The sequence below is a fragment of the Dasypus novemcinctus genome, chromosome 1 (genome assembly GCF_030445035.2).
Source record: "Dasypus novemcinctus isolate mDasNov1 chromosome 1, mDasNov1.1.hap2, whole genome shotgun sequence".
Taxonomy (NCBI): domain Eukaryota; kingdom Metazoa; phylum Chordata; class Mammalia; order Cingulata; family Dasypodidae; genus Dasypus; species Dasypus novemcinctus.
The window spans coordinates 46,193,545-46,216,162 of record NC_080673.1 but is presented as its reverse complement, the minus strand read 5'-3'; the positions used below and the strand labels follow the sequence as shown (position 1 = coordinate 46,216,162).

At 39.6% G+C, this 22,618-nt stretch overlaps 1 protein-coding gene across 1 annotated transcript in view; it reads left to right on the top strand.

Moving 5' to 3' along the window:
- The first annotated feature begins 18,500 nt into the window (after positions 1-18,500).
- TMEM184C (transmembrane protein 184C) overlaps positions 18,501-22,618 on the top strand; it is a 46,654-nt gene continuing 42,536 nt past the window's right edge. The window contains exons 1-3 of the mRNA XM_071214458.1: positions 18,501-18,583; positions 18,685-18,850; positions 19,051-19,270. Of these exons, the coding sequence (XP_071070559.1) occupies positions 18,819-18,850; positions 19,051-19,270 (252 nt within the window). The 5' untranslated portion in view covers positions 18,501-18,583; positions 18,685-18,818. The remainder of the gene's footprint in view (positions 18,584-18,684; positions 18,851-19,050; positions 19,271-22,618) is intronic.

The following is a 22,618-nucleotide window of genomic DNA, read 5'->3' as shown; positions in this document are numbered from 1 at the left end:
AAATGAATCAAAGACCTAAACATAAAAGCCAAGGCCATCAAATTCCTAGAAGACAATGTCGGGAAACATCTACAAAAACTTATAATAGGTGGGGATCGCTGAAACCTTAATCCAAAGCACAAGCAACAAAAGAAAAAATAGAAAAATAGGACCTTCTCAAATTAAACACTTTCAGCACCTCAAAGGACTTTGTGAAGCGGATAAAAAGGCAGTCTACTCAAAAAAAGAAAATATTGGAAATCACACATTCAACAAGGTCTAATATTCATGATCTATAAAGAGATCCTATAACTCAGCATTAAAAAGACAAATGACCAGATTAAAAAATGGGCAAAAATGTATTTTATGGACATGGTTGATGATAATAGTCTGATATTATCTCATAATCTGGAACAAATGTTCCACCACAGTGTGGTATGTTGGTGAAGGAGTATTGTAAAGGAATTTTACACATGTGCATGATTGTTTTGTAATTTCACAACTTCTGTAATAAAAATACATTTAAAAATAATAACGGTGGGTTGGGGGAAAAATACACCAAATGTAAGATACAGACCATAGTTAGTAGTAATATTTTGATGATATTCTTTCATAATTTGGAACACAAGTTTCAAAATAATACAAGAGGATGCATGTATGATGTTATGCATGTTTGTTTTGTAAGTTCACAACTTTTGCTGTACATTTACTGTTTATGCATGTTCATGTATGAACAATAAAGTTCAATTAAAAATTTTTAAATGGGCAAAAGATTTGACTAGACATTTTTCTAAAAAGAAATATAAATGGCAAAACAAAAATGTGAAAAAAAATGTTCAACATCGCTATTAGGGAAATGCAAATCAAAGCTACAATGAGATATCATTTCACACCTACTAGAATGGCCATTATTAAAAAAACAGAATACTACACAAGTGTTGGAGAGGGTGTGAAGAGATAGGAACACTTTTTTTTTTTCAAATTCTACTCAATTTATTCACTTTTTTAAAAGATATTACATTAAAAAAATATGAGGTCCCCATTCGCCCCCACCACCCCCACCCCACCACTCTCCCCCCCAATAACACTGTCCCCCATCATCATGTCACATCCATTGCATCTGGTGAGTACATCTCCAGGCATCACTGCACCCCATGTCCCGTGTTCCACACTATAGCCCACACTTTCCCACGTTCCATCCAGTGGGCCATGGGAGGACATACAACATCTGGCAATTGTCCCTGGGGCACCACCCAGGACAACTCCAAGTCCCGAGAATGCCTCCACATCTCTTCTCTTCCTCCCCTTCCCCGCACCCAGCAGCCACCATGGCCACTTTTTCCACATCATTGCCACATTTTCTCAATTATTAACCACAATAGTTCAAGAATAGAATATCATTAAGCCCACTCTGATCCTTACTGTATTCCTCCTTGCTGTGGACCTTGGCTTGGTTGTGTCCATTCCACATCTATGTCAAGAGGGGGTTTAGATTCCACATGGATATTGGATGCAATCCTCCTGCTTTCAGTTGTAGGCACTCTAGGCTCCATGGTGTGGTGGTTGACATTCTTCAACTCCATGTTAGCTGAGTGGAGTAAGTCCAATAAATCAGAGTGTGGGAGCTGAAGTCTGTTGAGGTCAGGGCCTGGCTATCATATTGTCAGTCCAGAGATTCAAATCCCCTAGATATATCTTAAGCCCCAGCACCAACTACAATTCCAGTAAAGTAGCATGAAAGGTTTGTGAAAAGAGATCCCATCTGAGTCCAGCTCCATTACGCAGAAACACCAGGTCCAAAGAAGGGCCAACTGACATGGCAGTGAACCCCATCTGCCATGACCATAGAACCTGTGGGTCTCTTTAGCCCTCAAAAGGACCAATACCTGGGATTATGTCTACTTTATCTGTCTCTGAGACTCTGCTCAGGTGTGCATAAGGGCAATCCTTCTGACAACCTCCAGACTCTTTTTTAGAGACTCATAGCCATATAAACTCATTTGTCCTTTCCATTTCCCCCTTAATTTAGGTCAAACAGCATTTTTCACTCCTGTTATTATATGTAGACAGGGATATTCTGCTGGTTCACGTTGAACCTTTAATTCAAGGTCATTTCCTAGTCGCATCATCAGCTGGTACTTGGTAGTGATCCCTCGGTGCCAGGGAGGCTCATCCCCGGGTGTCATGTCCCACGCTGGGGGGAAGGCATTGCATTTATATGCTGAGTTTGGCTTCGAGACTGGCCACATTTGAGTAACACGGAGGCTGTCAGGAGGGAACTCCTAGGCACAGTGCTGCTCTAGGGATAGGAATGCTTATTCACTATCGTTGAAAATGTAGAATGGTACAGCCACTGTGAAGGAGTGTTTGGCAATTCCTAAGGAATTTGAATATAGACTTGCCATGTGACCTGGAAATACCATTATTAGATATATATCTAGAAGAATTAAGAGCAGAGACACATACCGATGTTCATAGTGACATTATTCACAATTGCCAAATGATGGAAACAACCCAGGTGTTCATCAGCTGATGAGTGGATAAATAAATAGTGGTATATGCACATGATGGAATATTATTTAGCTGCAAGAAAAAATCAAGTTGTGAAATGTATGACAACATGGATGAACCTGAAGGACATATGAATGATATACTTAATTTTTTAAAATTTGGTTGAGTAGATAAAAAACAAGCAAAAACAAACATAGAATATAACCAACCATTTACGGTAGCCTATTCTAACCACTAAATGAATGAAACAAAATAAGGAGTAATCAGTGAAACCTGATATAATCCGAAAAGGAATCATGAAGAAGGTAGAAGTCCAGGTGAAAATCTGGATTTCATCAAACATTCATTTCTTCAATCATTCCTTCACTGATTTATTCACTCATACTTTCAGTATTGAGTTGGGCATTGCCTAATGTTGTGTTTTGGTAAGAGTAATTGAGCAATGGCATTTAGAGGTACAAGATAATCATGAGATATTATTCCACTGGGAAAATTTTTACAATTCAAGTGTATACTCTTCACTCTTGTAACCATCAGACACTTGTTGAGTGTTTATCTGCTCAATACTGTATCAAATTTTTCTAAATGAAGCAAATACAGAAAACATTTAAATAGTAAGATAGATCTTTGTAAGAATAGGTGTCCAAACAGTCCTGCTGAATAATAACAAGCCCTTTGTATCTCATAGTATAGGCCCAAAGAAATGGCACAAGGCAAGCATGGTGCATTCAGTACCCCAGCCTTGCATATGGGCTTCTCAGGAAGGTGCATGGATCCCCTGCCACCTTGCTTATTCATAGAAGATTAGAGAGGGGCAGGGATCATTCAACCACTTTGGGAGATTCTACCTAGCTGGTACAAGAAATAGCCTTTTCTCAGATGTAAACTTGCAAATCACCACTGGTTGCAACCTTGAAACTTAAATCCTCTCTGCTGAGCTAACCTGTTGCTAGGCTGCCTGGAGTTGAGCCACTGGGGTCATCCAGTACAGAAACTGGTTTAAGTTTTCGCAAAGCTGAGTTCAGAGTAAGGTGAGAAGGCAGGGTAGATCCAGAGATAGGAATGTAATCAGTGGAAAGAAGGGAGGTTGGGCACTTTAAACAAGGGCCTGGCACAGGCAAAGGTGCAGAGGCAAGACTAAGTATGCTGGTTCTCACTAGTATGCCAGTCACATAGTAGATACTTGGTAAACAGTTGTTGGATGACTGAAAAACAGTCCGGAAATCTGTATGTCTAACGTAACTCAAACTTGGTCCATAAGACAAATGACAAAGTAGCAATGTCTCTAGGGATATTCAGAGCCACAGGACAAATATGACAATAATGTTACCAGGTACTGGTAAATAAAGTAAAACTCCCAAAAAATTAAAACAAATTCAATATAAATACATACACACATACATATACACATAATGGACTAGGTTGCAAAGTTGCAAAAAATTCATCAACTAAAATATGAGATTTGAGAGAAATGGATCCTTTGTGGTACATTCAGGCAACTTTCAGACCCCTAATAAACATAATCAAACTTCTCTTGAGAAGAAGTTTTTTTCCTGTAAAAAAAAAAAGTGATGAAAAAAGCAGCTGAAAGATTTTTAAAAGTGAGGAAAATAGCAGCTGAGGGACAAATTTTAAGATCCCTAATATTTTCTTGAAGAAAATGTTTCAGTTAAGACTAAAGAAAAAAAAATTTTAATCAGTAGTAAAATGGATTATGCAGCCCCCAATAGCTGCTTATAGGTTGAAGTACGAGTTCATAGCAGTAGGCTTTCATAACAAAGAAAACATTTAGCTTTACAAACCATATCTGGGAGGAAACAAACAAAACAATACCCTGCCAGAATTTTTAACTCTTCTCTCTCTCTCCCTCTCTATTAAATTTAAAATTATCTGTTTAAGAAACTACAGACCTTTCTTAAAGTTGAAATTATTTAAGGCCAAAAATGAAGAAGACAATGGAATAGCTAATGCAATATACAATAGTAGCTCATTATTAGAAATTTTATGGATTCACTATAACTGAAAAGAAAAGTGAACCACTAAGTTTCATTTTGGTATTAAATATTCTTGCATAAAATTTTTACCACAGTCTTCAGTTTCAAAATTTGATCTCACTCTCCCTCATTTCACCTCTTCAGAGAGTAAATGTCAAGCAGCTTTGGGCTTCCTGAAGATAACCAGTAAAGTCAGCTCAATGTTACCGTAAACTTCAGATGTGAATGTTGTCACCCATTTGCTCTTTCCAAAGATACCAGGGCACTTATTTCAAGACATTTGTCCTACTATATTAGCATTAAAAAATGCTGGTGACAGTGTAGCTGAAAATTCAAATGGAAAAGAATTTGGATGGGTCAGCATTTTTCTTATCACTGAATTTTTTTTTAAAACTGCTTCTTGAGAAGAATATTTCTGTACAGGATGACCAAGCTTTGGCATCATTGATCCTATCGTTGCAAGCCCCTTCATAATCACTGTAGATGGTCACATAGTTCACTCAACCCATAGTGATGAAAATCAGATGTGAAAGTGGCTGAAAAATTGCATCAAATCTACAGAAGGCCAGGTCAGTGGTCACATAAAAATGAGGGCATATTTAAAAATCATAATGGAACAGATTTTCTACCTATAAAATAGGAGCTATGATGGTGTGATATTAGCCAAATTTCAGGAGAACATTAGTAAGTAAAATGTAAATCCTCAATATTTATATATGTGTAGAATAAAAATAAACAATACTGTTTATCATATAAATTAAGGCAGATTTATGTCCCAAACATATTCTTTCCCTCTCATAATAAAATGAGTTAGCCAGTAATGAAAGCATTGGGGAGTCAGAATATTTCAAGTAAAAATTTTCTTAATACTTTCTATTTTATTATGCTATGCTGAATTTTTTTCCTTTTGTCACTCCAAATCCATCCTCTACCCTTCTCTGCCCTGCTCTGTGCCCTGGGAGGATGATCTATTTGGACTACATCAACAGGGCCCCTTGTACCCAGGCTTCCAGTTGGGTTTGACCAATAGGGGCCATGGGCATGAGATCAGAGGAAGGAAAGTGAGTGAGGTCAAGCATTGATTGTTCCAGCTCCCCTTTGCAAGATCACCCCTCCACAACTCCTCTTGGAGACTGAATCATGTACCCCACAAAGAACATGTTCAAGTTGTAAACCACATTCATATGGATGTGAACCCATTTGTAAGTATTATCTTTGAATACATTAAGGTGAGTCAGGGTATGGACTCATTTGTGAATGGGATCTTTGAAGATCCTATTTAGATGATGCTAAAGTGGCTCAGGATGTGACTTAATTCCTATGACCAGAGTCCTCAAATGGAAAGGAAATTGGATGCAGAAGTAGAAGCCAGAGAGAGACAGAGACAGAGACAGAGAGATTACCATGAAACAGACACAGAGATGTAAACTGAGAAACTGCAAAGATGGTGGCAATTCAGCACCAATGCTACAGACTCCAGGAGAAAGTATGACTTGTTGAGACCTTGATTTTGGACTTCTAGCCTCTAAAACTAAGACAATAATTTCCTATTGCTTAAGCCAACCAGTTTTTTGGATTCGTTATAGCAGCAGCCCCAGCAAACTAAGACACCTTCACAGCTGTTTTTAGGTGGCCCATTTCACATAGCATCTCTATGTTCTAGTAACTACTTTCTCCTCTTTGCCCCTACTGCACTATCCCAAGTGATTTCCATACTCTCTGCCAAACCTTTGTAAACAGTCTCTCTAATAAACTCTCCTCAAATCATTCAACTGGATTTATCAGGTATTTTCAGCTAGAATCTTGACTGAATCACATGACCAATAGCCTTGATAAATCATTATTTGGAATAATTTGGCAAGTAATCTTAATTGAAAGCATTTTTTGAAAATAACAAAAGAAAGGGATGGCTGTTCCCCTTCACCCTGTACATAGTTTCCCTGATACATCTGAGGCAGGTGCTTTCAGACAAAACTTAGAGGAAGATTCACAGAATGTACTTTCAATTTTTCAAAGATATGTGGCCTTATTTTTATTAAAGGGATTTTATTAAAGTGAGCTGCCATAGAGAAGAAAGCAAGTAACTCAGGTTGGTTCAACTCAGGCTGCTAGTCATCAAATGTATAATTTTTATTTTTATTTTTTAAGGGTTTATTTATTTCTCTCCCCTTCCCCCCGCCCCCCTCCCCAGTTGTCTGCTCTCTTTGTCCATTCACTGTTTGTTCTTCTATGTCCACTCGTATTCTTGTCAGTGGCACCAGGAATCTGTGTCTCTTTTTGTTGCGTCATCTTGCTGCATCACCTCTCCATGCTTGTGGCACCACTCCTGGGCAGGCTGCACTTTTTTCATGCTGGGCAGCTCTCCTTATGGGGCACAATCCCTGCTCCCCTATGTGAGGGACACCCCTGTATGGCATGGCACTCCTTGCACGCAACAGCACTGTGCATGGGCCAGCTCATCACACAGGTCAGGAGGCCCTGGGGATGGAACCCAGAACTTCCCATGTGGTAGGCGGATGCTCTATCAGTTGAGCCAAATCTGCTTCCTGGTATAATTTTTAGTAATACAAATCAAGTAGGTCTGGTTATCTAGATTAGGCCTTATTGGGAGACAATTCACAATGGCATTTCACCATGTTTTTGTTTGTTTGGTTTGGTTTGGTTTGGTTTTGCTTGCTCTCTTGTTTTTTTTATCAGCTTTCATTCCAGACTATCTTTTCAAGGACGTGTTTATAGCAAAGAGCCTTGAAAGATGGAGGTGTTTCCTTCTGAGGCAAGAGCAATTTTTTTTTCCTCACCAGGAAACACAGATGTCTTACTACAGAACAAAGGTTGAGTAGGTTTGCCTGCAACCCATTATTAAAAAACTGGGATTTTCTAAACTTGGGGTTTCTTAGTGTGATGGAAACCTGCTGCATGTACAGCATCTACATGGGCTTCTTTTTTTAAAAAAGATTTATTTATTTATTTTTCCCCCTTCCCCTCCTCCCACCCTGCTGTTTTTGCGTCTGTGTTGTCTTCTCTTCTCATTTTCTCTCCTCTAGGATTCACCGGGATTCGATCCTGGAGATCTCAGATAGAGAGAGAGGTTCCCTGTCAATTGTGCCTCCTCAGTTCCTTGTTTCTGCTGCGCTTCACCTTGACTCTCTCCTTGTCCCTCTTTTTGATGCATCATCATCTTGCTGCATGACTCACTTGCACAGGACACTGGCTCACCACACAGGCACTCACGTGGGCACTCATGCAGACGCTGACTCACCACACAGGCACTTGCACAGACACTGGCTTGCTGCACAGGCATACGTTGTCTTCTTCTTTTTTGCCAGGAGGCCCCAGGGATCAAACCCAGATCCTCCTATATGGTAGGTGGAAGCTCTATCACTTGAGCCACATCTGCTTCCCTACCTGGGTTTCTTTATTGCCCCAAGGGACTTGAAAGGCAAGAGAGACTGATGCAAATATGCAGCTCATGCTGCCTGCTGTGCTGTGAGTAACAGTCCTTTTTCCCTGACCCAGATGCCTCATATCTTCTACCAGCCTCTATGAAACTGTAACGGGCTAATCTCAGATCCTTCATAGTTCTTAAAAATCTTAAGGATTCCTAGATCAGTTAGCAACTGAGGTCATGGTATACAAAACCTGCTGCCTTTTATACTAACTGAAACCACTTTTTTTCTATCTAATAAGTACTGCTACTCAGCTTTTACCACATGTAAATCCTCCTATCTTCAATGAAATTAGGGAGCCTATATTAACTGTGTTGTTCCTCTGTAGCAGCCACAAATTAGAGATAACAGCCACTAAAGCACTTTCCAAAGATAGTTGCACTTCTTTCACCAATGGATTTTTTCTAGACCTTGATCAAGAGTGTATTCTGGAACTTCTAGAGGAGATAAAGTTAGAAGGTGGCTGATTGGGTGTCTGCACTTGAAAAATCCACTCTAGTTCCCTATTTCCAAAGCCTAAATATCTTTCTCTGGGTTATGCCAAGGAAACTTTTAGCACCTTGACTTCATGTAGTATGGACCCACTGAGTGCAGATTACAGTCATCTAGAATCATCCCAACCACTCCAACTGCACATTAAATTATAACGCTGGTAAGTGCACCTATATTGATAAATGCAGCCCAATCTAAAATTATGTTCTTCCCTTACTAAGCACCCTCGGAATCCACTCCCACACAAGTCTCCATATGTTTTAATTATAAAATTAGCAAATTATCATAATTCTTTTAGTGTTCAAGCTTTCTCCTTCTGCGTTTGATTTTCTATTTAGCTCCCCACCCCACCCCATCCTCCCTCAACCCCCCAGTCATGCTGGATGTGACTTAAGGTATAAGTGTGGAGTTTAATAGGAGTGAGTCACAAGTAGGTGTGAGGATTGGCTCCCTCTTCCAAAGTGACTCCATCAGGGCGGAGTTGCTGGTTAGACGTGCAAGGGAACAGTGGGTTTAGAGTCCTACCAAGTCTTTCATATCCTTTCATGTATATATATATTCCAGATCCCAAGGTACCAGTTTTTATAAACAATGCCTTAACTTACATATAAGAAAGGAGGCAATGCTATAATTCAGATATGCTGTAAGTCAACAATCTCCTGAATCATACTTTCTATTATGTTTTTGGTTATCTCCGCCTTCTTCACATCTCACTCAACCAATGGGAAGTCTGGAAAAACAGGTTTCAGAAAATGGGCAAGAACCTAAAACAAACTGGGTATTTCAGATGGTGCCACAGGAACTGCCTGCTCCGGCCTATGACCACAGGACAGTTGCTGCTGTACCATGGAGCTCACCACTCTGCCAACTAAAGGTCTCTGACTACTCATATTGAAGCAGGCTAGTAAGATAGGGAATCAATAGATAGATCTGGAACCTGGCAAGAAGCCCATGTGGACATCAGTAACACCAAGATGAGTGCCCAAGATTCTGGCACTCAGAAGAAGACTCCTCCAGAAGCCAGGAGAAGCCCCAGGTGTTACCTAAGGACTTTATCATTGAGCCTTCCTGGGGGACTGATGGGAGAAATAAGCAATCAAAGCGGTGAACAGCTGGAACTCCTCCCCTGACATAAGCAAAGGGGTAGGATATTTAGCAGTTCAAAAAGCAGCGCTGGGCCTGAGTTCTCTCTCTGATGCTCTCTTGCTTCTGGACCCCAACTCTGGTTGCCTTCTCCCCCATTTGGATCACCATGCAAGTAAACCTGGGGATTTATAACCTATAATGGTAAATTGTAGCCTATAAATCAGCACTCTCTATCACTTTTCAGCCCCTTCCGCTCTACCTGGGACCCCTGATCTATTATTTTCTCCCATTTCTCTTCCCTCCCTACCTGAATAAATTACTGGCCTAATTCACCCAACATGCTCTTGAAATTCATTTCTCCAGCACAAAGAACCTAAACGAAATCCAGTAACCATGTCTTTGTGTTGTTCCTTCAAGGTTCAAGGTCTCAACGGAGTGCATCCAATTGGCTGGACAGGCAAAGAAGAATGCCTCTGCTCTAATTCTATGGGGGGCTGGGGAGGAGCGGGGTGATGTGGCTCAGTGGTTAGCACTGGCTTCCTGCATATGAGGTCCTGGGTTCAATTCCCAGCCCCAGTGTCCAAAAAGGGGGAGGGGGGGGCAGTTGGAAAATAGGTCACAGGTTTTGCCTCAAGACAAAAAACTAAACATAAATATTTATCTTTTCTCTCTAACTCCCACTGAAATGATGGAAGACATTAAAAAAAAAAAAAACTAAAGTCATTGAAGTCCTGAATGTATAAAAGTACTAAAAGTGATGTATAGCAGAGACCAAAAGTTGTCCACCAAAATCTGTTTCCCCCTTCCTTGATACTAAAGGATGTCCCAACTTTTACCTGGGCACACAACTGCCCAGAATATAGACTACATTTCTCAGCCTCCCTTGCAGGTAGATGTAGTCATGGCACTCATTTCTGGCCAACAGGATGTGAGCAGAAATGAGGTGTGCAACTTCAGGTTCATGCTCTGAAGAAGGGGTGGACCCTCCTTGTCCCAATTTTCTGGTAGCTGGAATAAAGACTTGGTGGTGAGCCAAGGAAAAGAAAGCAACATTCTAGAGAGAACAGAGAAACAAGAAGGAGCCTGGGCTTTTGACACTATAGTGGTCACTACACAACAGTGGACTGTTTATGCCTGAACAGTTACATTACGGATAAATCCATTTTCATTTTAGTTAAGGCACTTGTTATTTTGGAAATCTGTTCTAGCGGCTAAATCTTCATCCTATCTAATGGAGATGGCCACAAGCACACCAAAATAGTGAGACTCTTTGGAAAGATATTCAAAAGAAAATGAAAATATCAAAGACAAAACCCAACAGGAGTAAGGAAGCTGCCACTTGACACAATTAAAAGAAAACTCCCCTGCCTCCACTTGCCTGCCCTCCCCCCACCCCCTCCCACCCCCCGCCACCCCCAAAAAAATCAGAGACTTGGGGAATGAGAGAAACTGAGTATCAGTATTTGGCCAGTGACATGAGTAAGTCCTTGGATAAAGCTTTAACTACAACTCTCTAAAGTAGGATTTATTTTCAAATTCTATTTTCCCCAAATACATTGTTACTCATGTGATTTTCTTTTGCACAATTCACCATGGACTTGGGGCAGTGCTTCTCAAACTTTGGCTATATCAGAATTACCTGGAGGGCTTGATAAAGTAACAGGTTCCTGGGCCCCACCCCGTAGTTTCAGATTCAGTAGGTCTAGAATGAGTCAGTAGAACTTAAATTTCTAACAAGTGCCCCAGTGGTGACAGTGCTACTGATCCAGGCATCACACTTTGAGAACCAGTGGTGTGTTCTTTGGAGAACCAAGGGACAAACAAAGAGTTGGAAATAAGATCTATAAGGTCTACAGCTTTTATTATTCATCTGACACTTCATCATACAGTCTTGAAATATTTTTACATGGTCTACTACTCTTTAACTTTTTCAAATGTACCTGTCTTGCCTCATCAAACAAATTAGTATCTCCTTGAAATAAAAACCCAAGTTTATACTTTTTGCATTCCCATATTCCCTGACACAGTCCTACAAACAAATTATGTGCTTTAAAAATGGGTTGATATACACAGGTAATTATATACACATATATTTTCCCTTTCTCCATCAACTGAGAGAACCTAGAATCAATGATATCCCAGTAGCAATGAGCACAGCTAGCATCCAGATCTTGGTTTCTAATAGCATTCTCCAAAAAAGAAAAAAAAAAGAACCAAGACTCTTTGGAGAAATGATAGATTCCAGGAATAGGTCAGGAAATATTCAAGATAATCCTGAAGCATCTTAGCATCTTACAGTACCAGAGAGTAAGACAGTGCTGCTAAATAAATAAATAAATAAACACATTTAAGCCCCACAACAACAAGGGTATATCAAAGGGGACATAGGAGCCAACTGAAAGAGCTCCCATTGGCCAAAGCTGAAACTTTGTTATTTGTTTAACAACAAAATAAAGTGATATTGAATTATAATCCAAATTGTATATAAAGTATCTATGAAGCCATACTGATATAAAATAAGTGATTGAATAAATGGGGAAAAAGAGAAAAATCTCTTGTGCAATTATTTATGTGGATACTTTGCTTTCAAGGATGTAGAGCATAACTCCCCACTCCTTACATGTGGATTATAGGTAGGGACTTCCTTCCAAACAGTACAGTGTAGAAAGAGAAAGAAAGGACAGTAACTTTTCAGTGAAGAAATGTGTATCTCAGTCAGATGATCAAGGTCAATATCAGCAGTAATAAATCATGTTAACATGACAAGATGGGATGTTAATATGATGAAATAAAAATGTCACTTTACCTCTGTGGTCTTCCTCTCCAAACTGAATTACTCCAGTCTACTCATGAGGAGAACATGAGACATATCCAAATTGAGGGATATTCTACAAAAGTCCACATCTGACCAGAACCCCTCAAAACCTATTAAGATCATCTAAAACAAGGAAAGTCTGAGAAATGGTCACAGCCAAGAGGAACTTAAGGAGACATGGCAACTAACTATAATGTGATAAGTATTCTGGATAGGATCCTGAAACAGAAAAAGGGCATTGGGCAAAAACTAAAATAATCTAAATAAAGTATGGATTTGAGCTAATAAAAAAGTATCAATATTGGTTCATTTATTATAACAAATGTACCATACTATTGTGAGATGTTAATAATAGGGGAAACTGGTTGTGAGGTATATGGGAAAACTCTGCACTATCTTTACAATTTTTCTGTAAATCCAAAACTGATTTACAAACAAATTTATTTTTAAAATGAGTTCAATGAATGAATGGGAATATAGGAAACAGAGAAAGATGAAGTGGGCCCAATATATTAGTCAGCATAGGCCATTGGCATGCAGGAAACATACTAAATCAAAATATCAGTGGCTTAATGCAACAAAAGTTTATCACCCATGCAAAGTCTGCTGTGGATCCAAAGAACTCATAAGGGCACCTGTCCTTCCATGTGTTGGTTGAGAACTTCAAGTTGCTTCCATCTTGTGCACCTCCATTTTGACATGACACTTCAAGGTTTGGTGGGGTAGAGAAGAGCGTACTGGAAAGTCTTACTCCAGCAAGTAAATATTTCAGTAAATACTTCAGGGGGGTTGTTGCTTCACGGGAACAGACTTTTTTGTTAATTTTAGAAATTTTGAAATATATGTTTTTTAAATTTCAGCCTGGAAGTGACATATGACTTCCCCTCATAACCCATTGGCCCAGACAAGTGTCTCCTAAGTGCAAGGGGGACAGGGTAGTGTGCTCCCCTCAGGGTCCAGGAAGGACAGGAGAACCGGTTATGCATGAGCACCTCACTCAGGTAATTTAAGGCTACCTCAGTGATGAAGGGTTACAATGTCACAAACTATTCACACACCCTAATGGACAGCCATTTGGCTATATGTCCTCCCTTTATTTCCCCCAAACAACCACGAGAACAAGAGTTCTTGAAATCAGTCATTTTATTCATGCCAGATGAACAGGGATTTAAACTTGAATGGAAGAAATGTCTGCTATTGTTACTGTTCAATCTAGTTCCTCAACTCCAAATAATCTATAGTTACCATATCTTTGAAGAAAGCCAAATTTAGCCAATAGCAAACTCAAGATCAATAAGATATATGCTATAGGAAACAAAGGTGGAGGGGACTTAAAATATATATAAATAGATGGCTTAAAACCTTAAAAACAGGGAAGCGGATTTGGCTCAACTGATAGAGCATCCGCCTACCACATAGGAGGTCCAGGGTTCAAACCCAGGGTCTCCTGACCCATGTGGTGAGCTGGCCCACACGCCGTGCTGATGCATGCAAGGAGTGCTGTGCCACCACCCCACGCGAAAAAAGTGCAGCCTGCTCAGGAGTGGCACCACACGCACAGAGAGCTGACGCAGCAAGATGATGCAACAAAAAGAGACACAGATTCCCGGTGCCGCTGACAAGAATGCAAGCGGACAAAGAAGAATGCACAGTGAATGAACACAGAGCGCAGACAATGGAGGGGGGGAGGGGAGAAAAATAAATAAAAAATAAATCTTTTAAAAAAAGAAAAAACCTTAAAAACACATATAAACAATAGCTACAGAAAAAGGACACACATTATGCAAAAAAAAGTCCACTACAAGAAAAGAAACAATTGACATTTAAAACTACAATTGTTAAAATAACACACTTGGTAGGTGGGTGGAATAACAGAATGGTCACATCCTCTCTCACACTGCAGGGTCCAGAGGTGGGGTGGACATCCTCCATGCTCCCCAGTGTGTTGTCCAGAGTATCATTTCTCTGCCATCTTTATGTCAAAATCCCTGCATCTTGGAGAGCCATGCCATTCAACTATAGTATCCTCTACCCTTCTTCATGCAGTCATAATCTGACCTCCCTCATTAATTAATAATTTAGCATGTGCTGAAGTCTTTCTCTTTGTTCTGAGTGCTGCCATCCTCCTTTTCCTTGACAATGTCCTCTTGGAAGAGTCATACTCCACTCTTGCTTCTTTGTTCCCTGACCTCCTCCATTATCACCCAGCTGCTCCCATGGCTACCTCTGAAATCTTATACTCAAACATCCAACCTTCTGACCACAAAATGCCTCCAGTTCATTCATTATTCCCTGATTTGTTTTCATTAAGTCTTCATGTCCCCTTTGCTTTATCTCATTCATAAATCTAGTCCTCTCTCCATTCAAGGGTCTCAGGTCTGTGAACAGGCTCAGGTCCGTGAAACTGGTGAGAAGCCATGAATTCTAAGAATGGTGTCTAGTTAGTTTCTGCACAGCAGACATAGAAGTATCCCTTCTACTACGGATCAAAGAGAACCTTTAGTGGGCTGCCCATTTACTTCATTTCAAAACACTCTTATTATCATTCCACCTCTGTAACTCTTCATGGTAACTGTACCTAAACTAAACTGTCATTTAAGCTCTACCATCTATCTTCTGATTAAGGTTACAGACCTTGAGACAATGAAATTATTGTGGATTACCTACATGAGCACAAGTTAATCAAATGGATCCTTAAAACTAAGATGAATGAAGAAAAGGGGATCAGAGAGAGACATGACAAAAAAGGGACTCGACTCGCTGTTCCTGGCTTTGAAGGTACAGCAAGGAGACCAGAAGCCAAGGAAAGTGGACATCACCTAGAAGTTAGGAACAGCCCTCACTTGACAACCAACAAGTAAACAGGGACCTCAGACCTACAATTCCAACAGGGATCTCTGACCTGCCACCAACCAAAATGAGCAAGAAAACAGATCCTCCCCAAGAGCCTCCAAAAAGGAACACAGCCCCACTGACACCCTGATTTTAGCACTCTGAGACCCATATCAGACTTCTGACCCCCAGAAAAATAAGATAAAAAATATGTATTATCTAAGCCACTATGTTTGAGCTCCCTTGTTAGGGCAGCAAAATAAAAGTAATACACAAGTATGATGGTTAAATTCATGTGTCAACTTGGCCAGTTTATGGTGCCCAGTTGTTTGGTCAAGAAAGCACTGGTCTGATGGTTACTGTGAAGATAGTTTATGGACTTATATCATCAGTTAGTTAATTACATCTTTGGCTAATTATATCTACAATCAACTGAAGAGACTGCCTTCAATGATGAGAGAATTCTCATCCTATCAGTTGAATGACTTAAAAGAAGTCATGAGAAATAAATAAATAAATAAGTATATAAATAAATAAATAAGAAAAGAAAAAAGAAGTCATGATGCTGGCAGTGAGGGGAAGAATTTCCACCTCTACTTCAGCCAGCCAGCATCTCCTGGGAAATTAATCAAAAACTTTCATCAGAGTTCCCTACTTGTAGCCTGCCCTAAGCAATTTGGATTTGCCTACCCTCACAATCGCGTGAGACAATTTTTATAAAAATCTAATAATATTTACAGATATCTCCTACCAGTTCTGCTTCTCAGGGTACCGTGACAAATACAATCAGGCAAGGTACTTTTTCCTCATAAGTTTTCTTCCCTGGAGACACTAATTACAAACTTAGGGTCCCTGAGAATGGAGGGGAACTTAAAAAAAACTAGTTCCTGGGACAACTGCCTGATTCTTATATCTTGATCTAGAGATGATCCTAGGGAGAGCATTAAGCAGGGAGGTTAAAAACAAAGACACTGCTCTCCCAAATGAAAAAAATGGAAACTACAAATCATTAGGTTTATAATACAGAAGCAAAAATGTCTAGTTGTACCTCTACATAGAAAAACTGCTATATAAATAGAAGCATGTATTACACTGGCCCAAACCTGGTAAATTCCACTCAGACCTATGCATACTCAGAATATTCTACCATGCAAGGGAGGAATCACTTTCCCCCTGTGGTATTTTGAAATTATTTGTAAAATCAAAGCCTTCTTTTTATGGGAATCACCTCAGTCTAGTATCTAATGTATAAATAAATGGCATGTTAATTTTTATTTAAATCATAAAAGAATTTATCTCAGTATAAAGATACTTTTCCATTCTTACATTTTTTGTAATACACAGAACCTTCTTCCTGATCAGAAACCTTTTTCTCCCAAAGTTTCAGAATTACCTAGTTTTTATTGTTATTTATTTTAAATTATTAACATTTTCCTCATTCCTTTTACCCTGAAACTTGATATTCCAGAATTGTGACTGAAATAGCCTAAAAATAAAACATCAACTGAGATAAGAAAAAAAAAAATTCCTCTGCAGACCAACCTAGTGAAAAGTTCATCTAGTAAGTAATAATTTATAGAAAGGTAATTTTTTATTTACTATGCATGTTGCTTGCACCATTCACAGTATCCTCACTTAGGTGATAAAGGACAACAAATACCACTAAGCATTATCAGGTGGCTTAAGATATTTTATCACCTTCCTTGTGAAGAAACTGGAGAACCTTATGGTAATTAATCCAGTAATTCTAGCCACAGACGCTTTTAGGATGAGAGCATGTTCTATTCATTTAAATATTTATTTCAGTAGTATTAACAAAGAGGCTTTATAAAGAAACCCCAATATAAAAGTTAATATACTGGGAGGAAAACCTGAATCAACAATGTAAAAATTAAAACTAAAAGCAAAGAAAGCTATCAGGAATTAATGTTAGTCAAGCCCTGGAAATGTGGAAAATAGTATCTAGGATGAAACAAGAAGCAAGGGCAAGGAAAACGTCAAGTCCAGGTCAAAAGCAGGAGTAAAAGACCCTTGGACTGCAATTAAATCACAGAAAGAGCCCTAGGGTACTGCAGTGAACTAACCACAGAAGCACCGTGAGGTATTTCAAATTTTTGAGGGAAACACAGCAACATTTGTCAGACACCATATGAACATCTACAATAAAGTTGCTTGGTCCTAATTACTTAATAAATGGAAGTATTAAATATTTCTTTGGTCTAAAAGCACCATGAAAAAATCACTGAGACACCAAGGGCATCGTGAAATGAGAATTTTTGGGAAACTTTTTGCTGGATGGACATGCTAGGGTTTTAAAGGATGCAGTATGCTTTAGGTAAAATCAGAAAAGCATATCAGAAGTGAAAAGGAGAGCACCACTGGCTTCCATATACTTTTTCATACATGGTAGAGTCTTTCAGTTTATCCTGTCTCTAAAGTTAAGCCTTGTGCCCTGTTACTCCAAATTTAAAATCAGTGAACTCATTCTTAATAACAAAAACAAAAATAAATCCATGATTTTTCAATGTTGGTTTTGGGACAATAACTGGAATTCCTCCAAAAATTCAGAGTGAGAAGTTCCAATAAATTTAAGCATAACTTTTCTAGTAAAGAAATGAACTCTATGGTAAAATTCATTAAGTTCAGTTAAAGCCCATAATAAAAGTGACACAAACACAGTATATCTAAACGAAAAATAGCCAATTATCTGCTCTATAGGTTTAGCTTAAAAGGCATTAAGTTCATAAAAACTCCTTTCATCACACAGAATGTCAACCTTTTGAAATGTCAACCTTATGTTTTTAACACAAGTTCCAAATATGCAAAGGGTATTCAGTTTCTAAAATTAAATTGCTGAATTTTCACCTGCTTCTAAAATTAAGCTAGCTTTAGAGAGGCCCTTCTGCAGGATCCAGAAAATACAGAGCAGCCCACCCCTACATTCTAGCATCTCAGAGATAACTAGGCCAACGCCCCCCAATCCTCTCTGCCTTCTTATTCCAGCTGCCTCCAGTAGCCATGTCCAGTGAGAATCCGAGGTCTTTTAAGCAGAAAACGGCCTTTTCCCTTCCAGTTCAATTTTAAAGGAACTGTCCCTTACTATCCAGGCTTTAAAACTGTTTAAAAGTGGAATAAAGTCAACAAACGAACGGTTCCTCAAGTTCCTCAAGTCTTAACTATTCCTGCCGTTTCCAGAATCCCGAAGGGCCATTGGGCCACCACTGCAGCTCCTACACCCTCTAATCACGTCTTCTTTCCTCTACACTTCACGTGCAACCTCACAGCCCCGCCCCCGCTAATGGCCAATCAGAGAAGAAGAGGTGGGCCGGATGGGGCGGGCCCTGTTTGGTGCTGCCGGCAACTCACCCCCCTCAACAGCAGGGGCGGAAGCGGAAGAGGGGCGGAAGCGGAAGAGAGCCGGAAGACGGGTCGGGCCTTGGGTTAAGCTTTGGGGGTTGTTGGTTGGTAGCGAGCGAGGATATCCTGGGGTTCTCAGGGTTGAGCCTTCGCTTCTCTTCCGTTCGTACAGTTGGACGAAAAGACACCTTGCGAGCGCCGGAGGGAGGAAGCTCGACCCCCAACGAGAAGAGCAAGCGGGAGCACCCGGCCTGTGTGGAGGGTCCCCAGAGGCCGGACCTGGTCGCCGCTGCTCTTCCCGAGGCCATGGTGCAGGCGCAGCTCAGGGCGATCCCCAGGTGAGGGCAGCGGTTCCACCCGGAGGTTCTACCGTGGAGGAACTGGGTAGATGTGAGGTGGGGAAGAAAGGATGCAGCCCTCACAGCTTCTCGGTAGCACCCTGAGCAGCCGCCGTTGCGGCAGCAGCAGAGAGCAGAACTCTCGCGGACGAGGCGGCTCGAGTTGCTGGTAAAGTCGCCTAACAGTTCTTTCTCCGTAGTATGCGAGTTGACAAAACAGCCAGAGCGCAGAACTCCCCATTACGATCTCCTTCGAGCTCTTTTTTCTTGCTACTTGGACGAGATTTGTACGAAAACATGCCCTGCACGTGTACCTGGAGGAACTGGAGACAGTGGATTCGACCTTTAGCGGTGGTCATCTACCTGGTGTCCATAGTGGTTGCCGTTCCCCTGTGCGTCTGGGAATTACAGAAACTGGAGGTAAGAGGGTCGTGCACCGTCGGCCCCAACCCTTTCTTCCACTGCCCTGCCCCATTTCTGACCTTCCCAGATTTGGTATCTTGAAAACGGTCTCTTTAAAATGAGAGCCCAGCTTAGGACCTGTCCGGTCTCTTGTTCTTGGTTTGAAAGGTGGTACTATAGGTGGACGTAGGACCGGTCCGAGAAAGAAGTTGTATGTTAAGATAGCTGCTTAGACGAACACTGTTTTGCAAGTATTCATCAACTTCCTGAAAAAAGTGATTTTAATCCTGAAATCTGATCAGTTCAGATATTGGATTTACCTCAGCTAGATTAAATAAACTACCTTAAACCATGTATTGAATTTTATTGTGCTTTTAAGTAGCGTTCCGAATCAAAGGATTCTGGTTGTTTCATTTCATAGTTTGGTTTTACATATGAAGTTAGCTCTTAGCCAACAAAGGTTTTGCAAAAAGTTACTTGTATTTTTTTTTTATGTCATATTCTTATTATGACATCAGTAAAGTACTATAAGCAGCCTGGAAATCCCTAAACTAAATCCCTTAACTAAATGTTTACTTTTAAAAACTTTTATAACTTGGAGTTAATAAAAATCAGAAAATACTTTCTCTGAAAAATGCCCATGGACAAGGGCTATTTACAACTCCATGGGTATTATAGGGCCTTTTTTTATTGTGGAAATTTTTACATTGTTAAACAAAATATACTTAATTTATGTTTGTGTTCTGTGTGTTCACCAAATTCCTTTTTTTTACTTTCCCATACTGGCATAGTCTGTATAGTTATTTTTAATGGTAATGTCACATTCCATTCGTTAAACATTTCCTGTTTGTTAGATACATATTTTTCCCCCATAATTTGTCTACCAAAATTCAGCCATAAACATTTTCATACAAATAGGGTTTTCCCACTTCAAAGCATTTCCTTGGAGTGTGGTCTAGGAACAACTTTAAGGGTAATAATATGTATATTATCAACCCATTTAAAGACTTCTCTTAGTTTTTGGTTTCAACTCTAGTTTAAGTAACACTGTCTTTTAAGGAAAGCTTTAATCTGCAACAGTAAAACAAGTTTGAAACCAGATTTGTTTTGCATAAATGAAGGATTAGTAACATCGTATCTTGCCCTTTTGTGTGTGTGTGTTCTATTTCAGGAAACACTTTGTTCAACAATTATAATAGAAATACTAGTTTAAATACTAGTTTTAATTTTTCTGTACCCCACCAAACTGGTAAATACAATACTTTTGCACCAGGTACATCTCAGTATTATTTAGCATCATATATAATGGGCTATACCTTTTAATCTGAGATGTCAGTATGACCAAGTAAGCAGTCTTTGACTCCTTGGAATTATCCTTGTTGCTCACCTTCTCTCAGCAATATTAGAAATTAATCTGTCTACTTTTCATTGTTTCTGTTTCGGACACCCTGAGCCAAGCTATTAACACGTCTTGACTATTTTCGATACAGCCAAATTGATCCAAGTAAAACATAAATCATCGTGTCTGTTCTCTCCTCAAAGCTCGCCAATCACTCCTAATCCCAGAATAAAGGCTAATAAGGCCAAACAAAGAAGCCCAACATAATCTGACAGTATCCCCACTGCCTCCCCTTCTGACTTTTTCTCCTCAGTTCCTGGGTTTATACCATGCCATGGCTTTGCTCACATGCCAGACATGCTCCCCCTTTTCAGGACCTTTGCACTAAATGCTCTTCATAAGAACACTCTTCACTCTTTCTCCAGAGAGTATTTTCATTATATCCTTCAGGTCGTTATTAAATTGTCACCTGACAAACTTGTTTAAAATTGTTAAGCCTACTCTCCACAAGACCATATTTTTAATTTTCTTTTTAGCCCTCGCCACCATCTAATATGATATATATTTTACTTATTTTCTCTCCTTGTCCTGCTCAAATGTCTAATACTTGAATTAATAATTTAATATTTTAGTCCCAGTTATGAATCAGTCTTTGTTCTTTACGGTTAGAAATACATACATGGCACCTACTTTCATGGAACTTAGTGATGAAGACAAACAACCAACAAAAACATAACAGTCAAATAAAATTGTGTAAAATGCTATGGAGGAAACTAAAGAAGGTCCAAGAAATTAACAGAGGCAGGGTGATCTACTGCCCAACTTTAAATAACTACTCTAACTGGAAAATTAAGTAGAAGTAGAGGAGAGTTAGAAAGCTTTTTATGGTAGTTAAAAGATGGTCAGTTTCTGGGCTACTATGATGGCCTGGATCACGATAGCAGAAGAAGAGATGGAAAACTGAATTTTCAGTATGCTTGTTAGTAAACAAACAGGATTCAGCAGTGGATTGAATTGGGGAGGAGATGTAGTCAGAGAAAGGGAATAATCAATGATGACTCTGTAGTGAATAACTGGGTAAATGATGACTGTTACTGAGATGGAAAGTAGAGGGATAGGGACAGGTGTGAGGGAAATCGACTTCTTTGGTCATTGGTCATTTAGTTTGAGATATATGAGAGACATTCAAATAGGCATTTCAAATATGCAGCTGGATATGCAAATTTGGAACTCAGATGGATTTGAACTGCAGATATAAATATGGAAGTTGTCAGAACATAGATGGTGTTAAAAGCCATGAGGATGGATAAGATTACAAAGAGTAAGAAGACCTAGCACCAACGTTAAGAGGTTAGGTGGAAGAATAGGAGTTTACAAACATGAAACAGCAGCCAGTGGGAAAGTAGAATGCCAGGAGAATCATGTTATGGAACCCAAGACAGGAGAGTGTGAGAAGGACAGATTAATTAACATTGGTCCCTGGCTGAGAGGGCCATTGTTTTTTCACAAGACACAAAGGTAATTTTTTCTTGCTTTATTTTGTTTTGTTTTGTTTTTAGGGGTTAGAGACACTAACTTAAGCTTGTTGCCAAGATTTAGGTATAATCTTATTTAGTCCTCTTAAAAGCCCTACAGTGTAAGAATTACCCTCATTTTATAGACTTGAAAAAACTGGTGAGAGAGATGTTAAATGACTAAAGTGACATTGTGCTAAGTGCTCTACATGTAAATATCCTTATCTAAAATGCTTGACTATGTGCCCACCATATAGTAGGTGCTCAATAAGCCCTGTATACTTAGTGTTTTTATTATATCATCAGTGTTGCATTGGAGCAGGAATTCTTGGGGGATAGTATCTTAGCTGGGGCTAGGCTCTCAATTGAGCATCTAGGGCAAAAATTATTTGCTCTACTTGAGCACATTAGCCTTCATTAGTCACTATTGTATCATCTCTTTTAAGTCTACCACCAAATTTTACTTTTTGGCTAAGGCAATCATAAAAACAAAGGTGGGTATTGAAATTAACT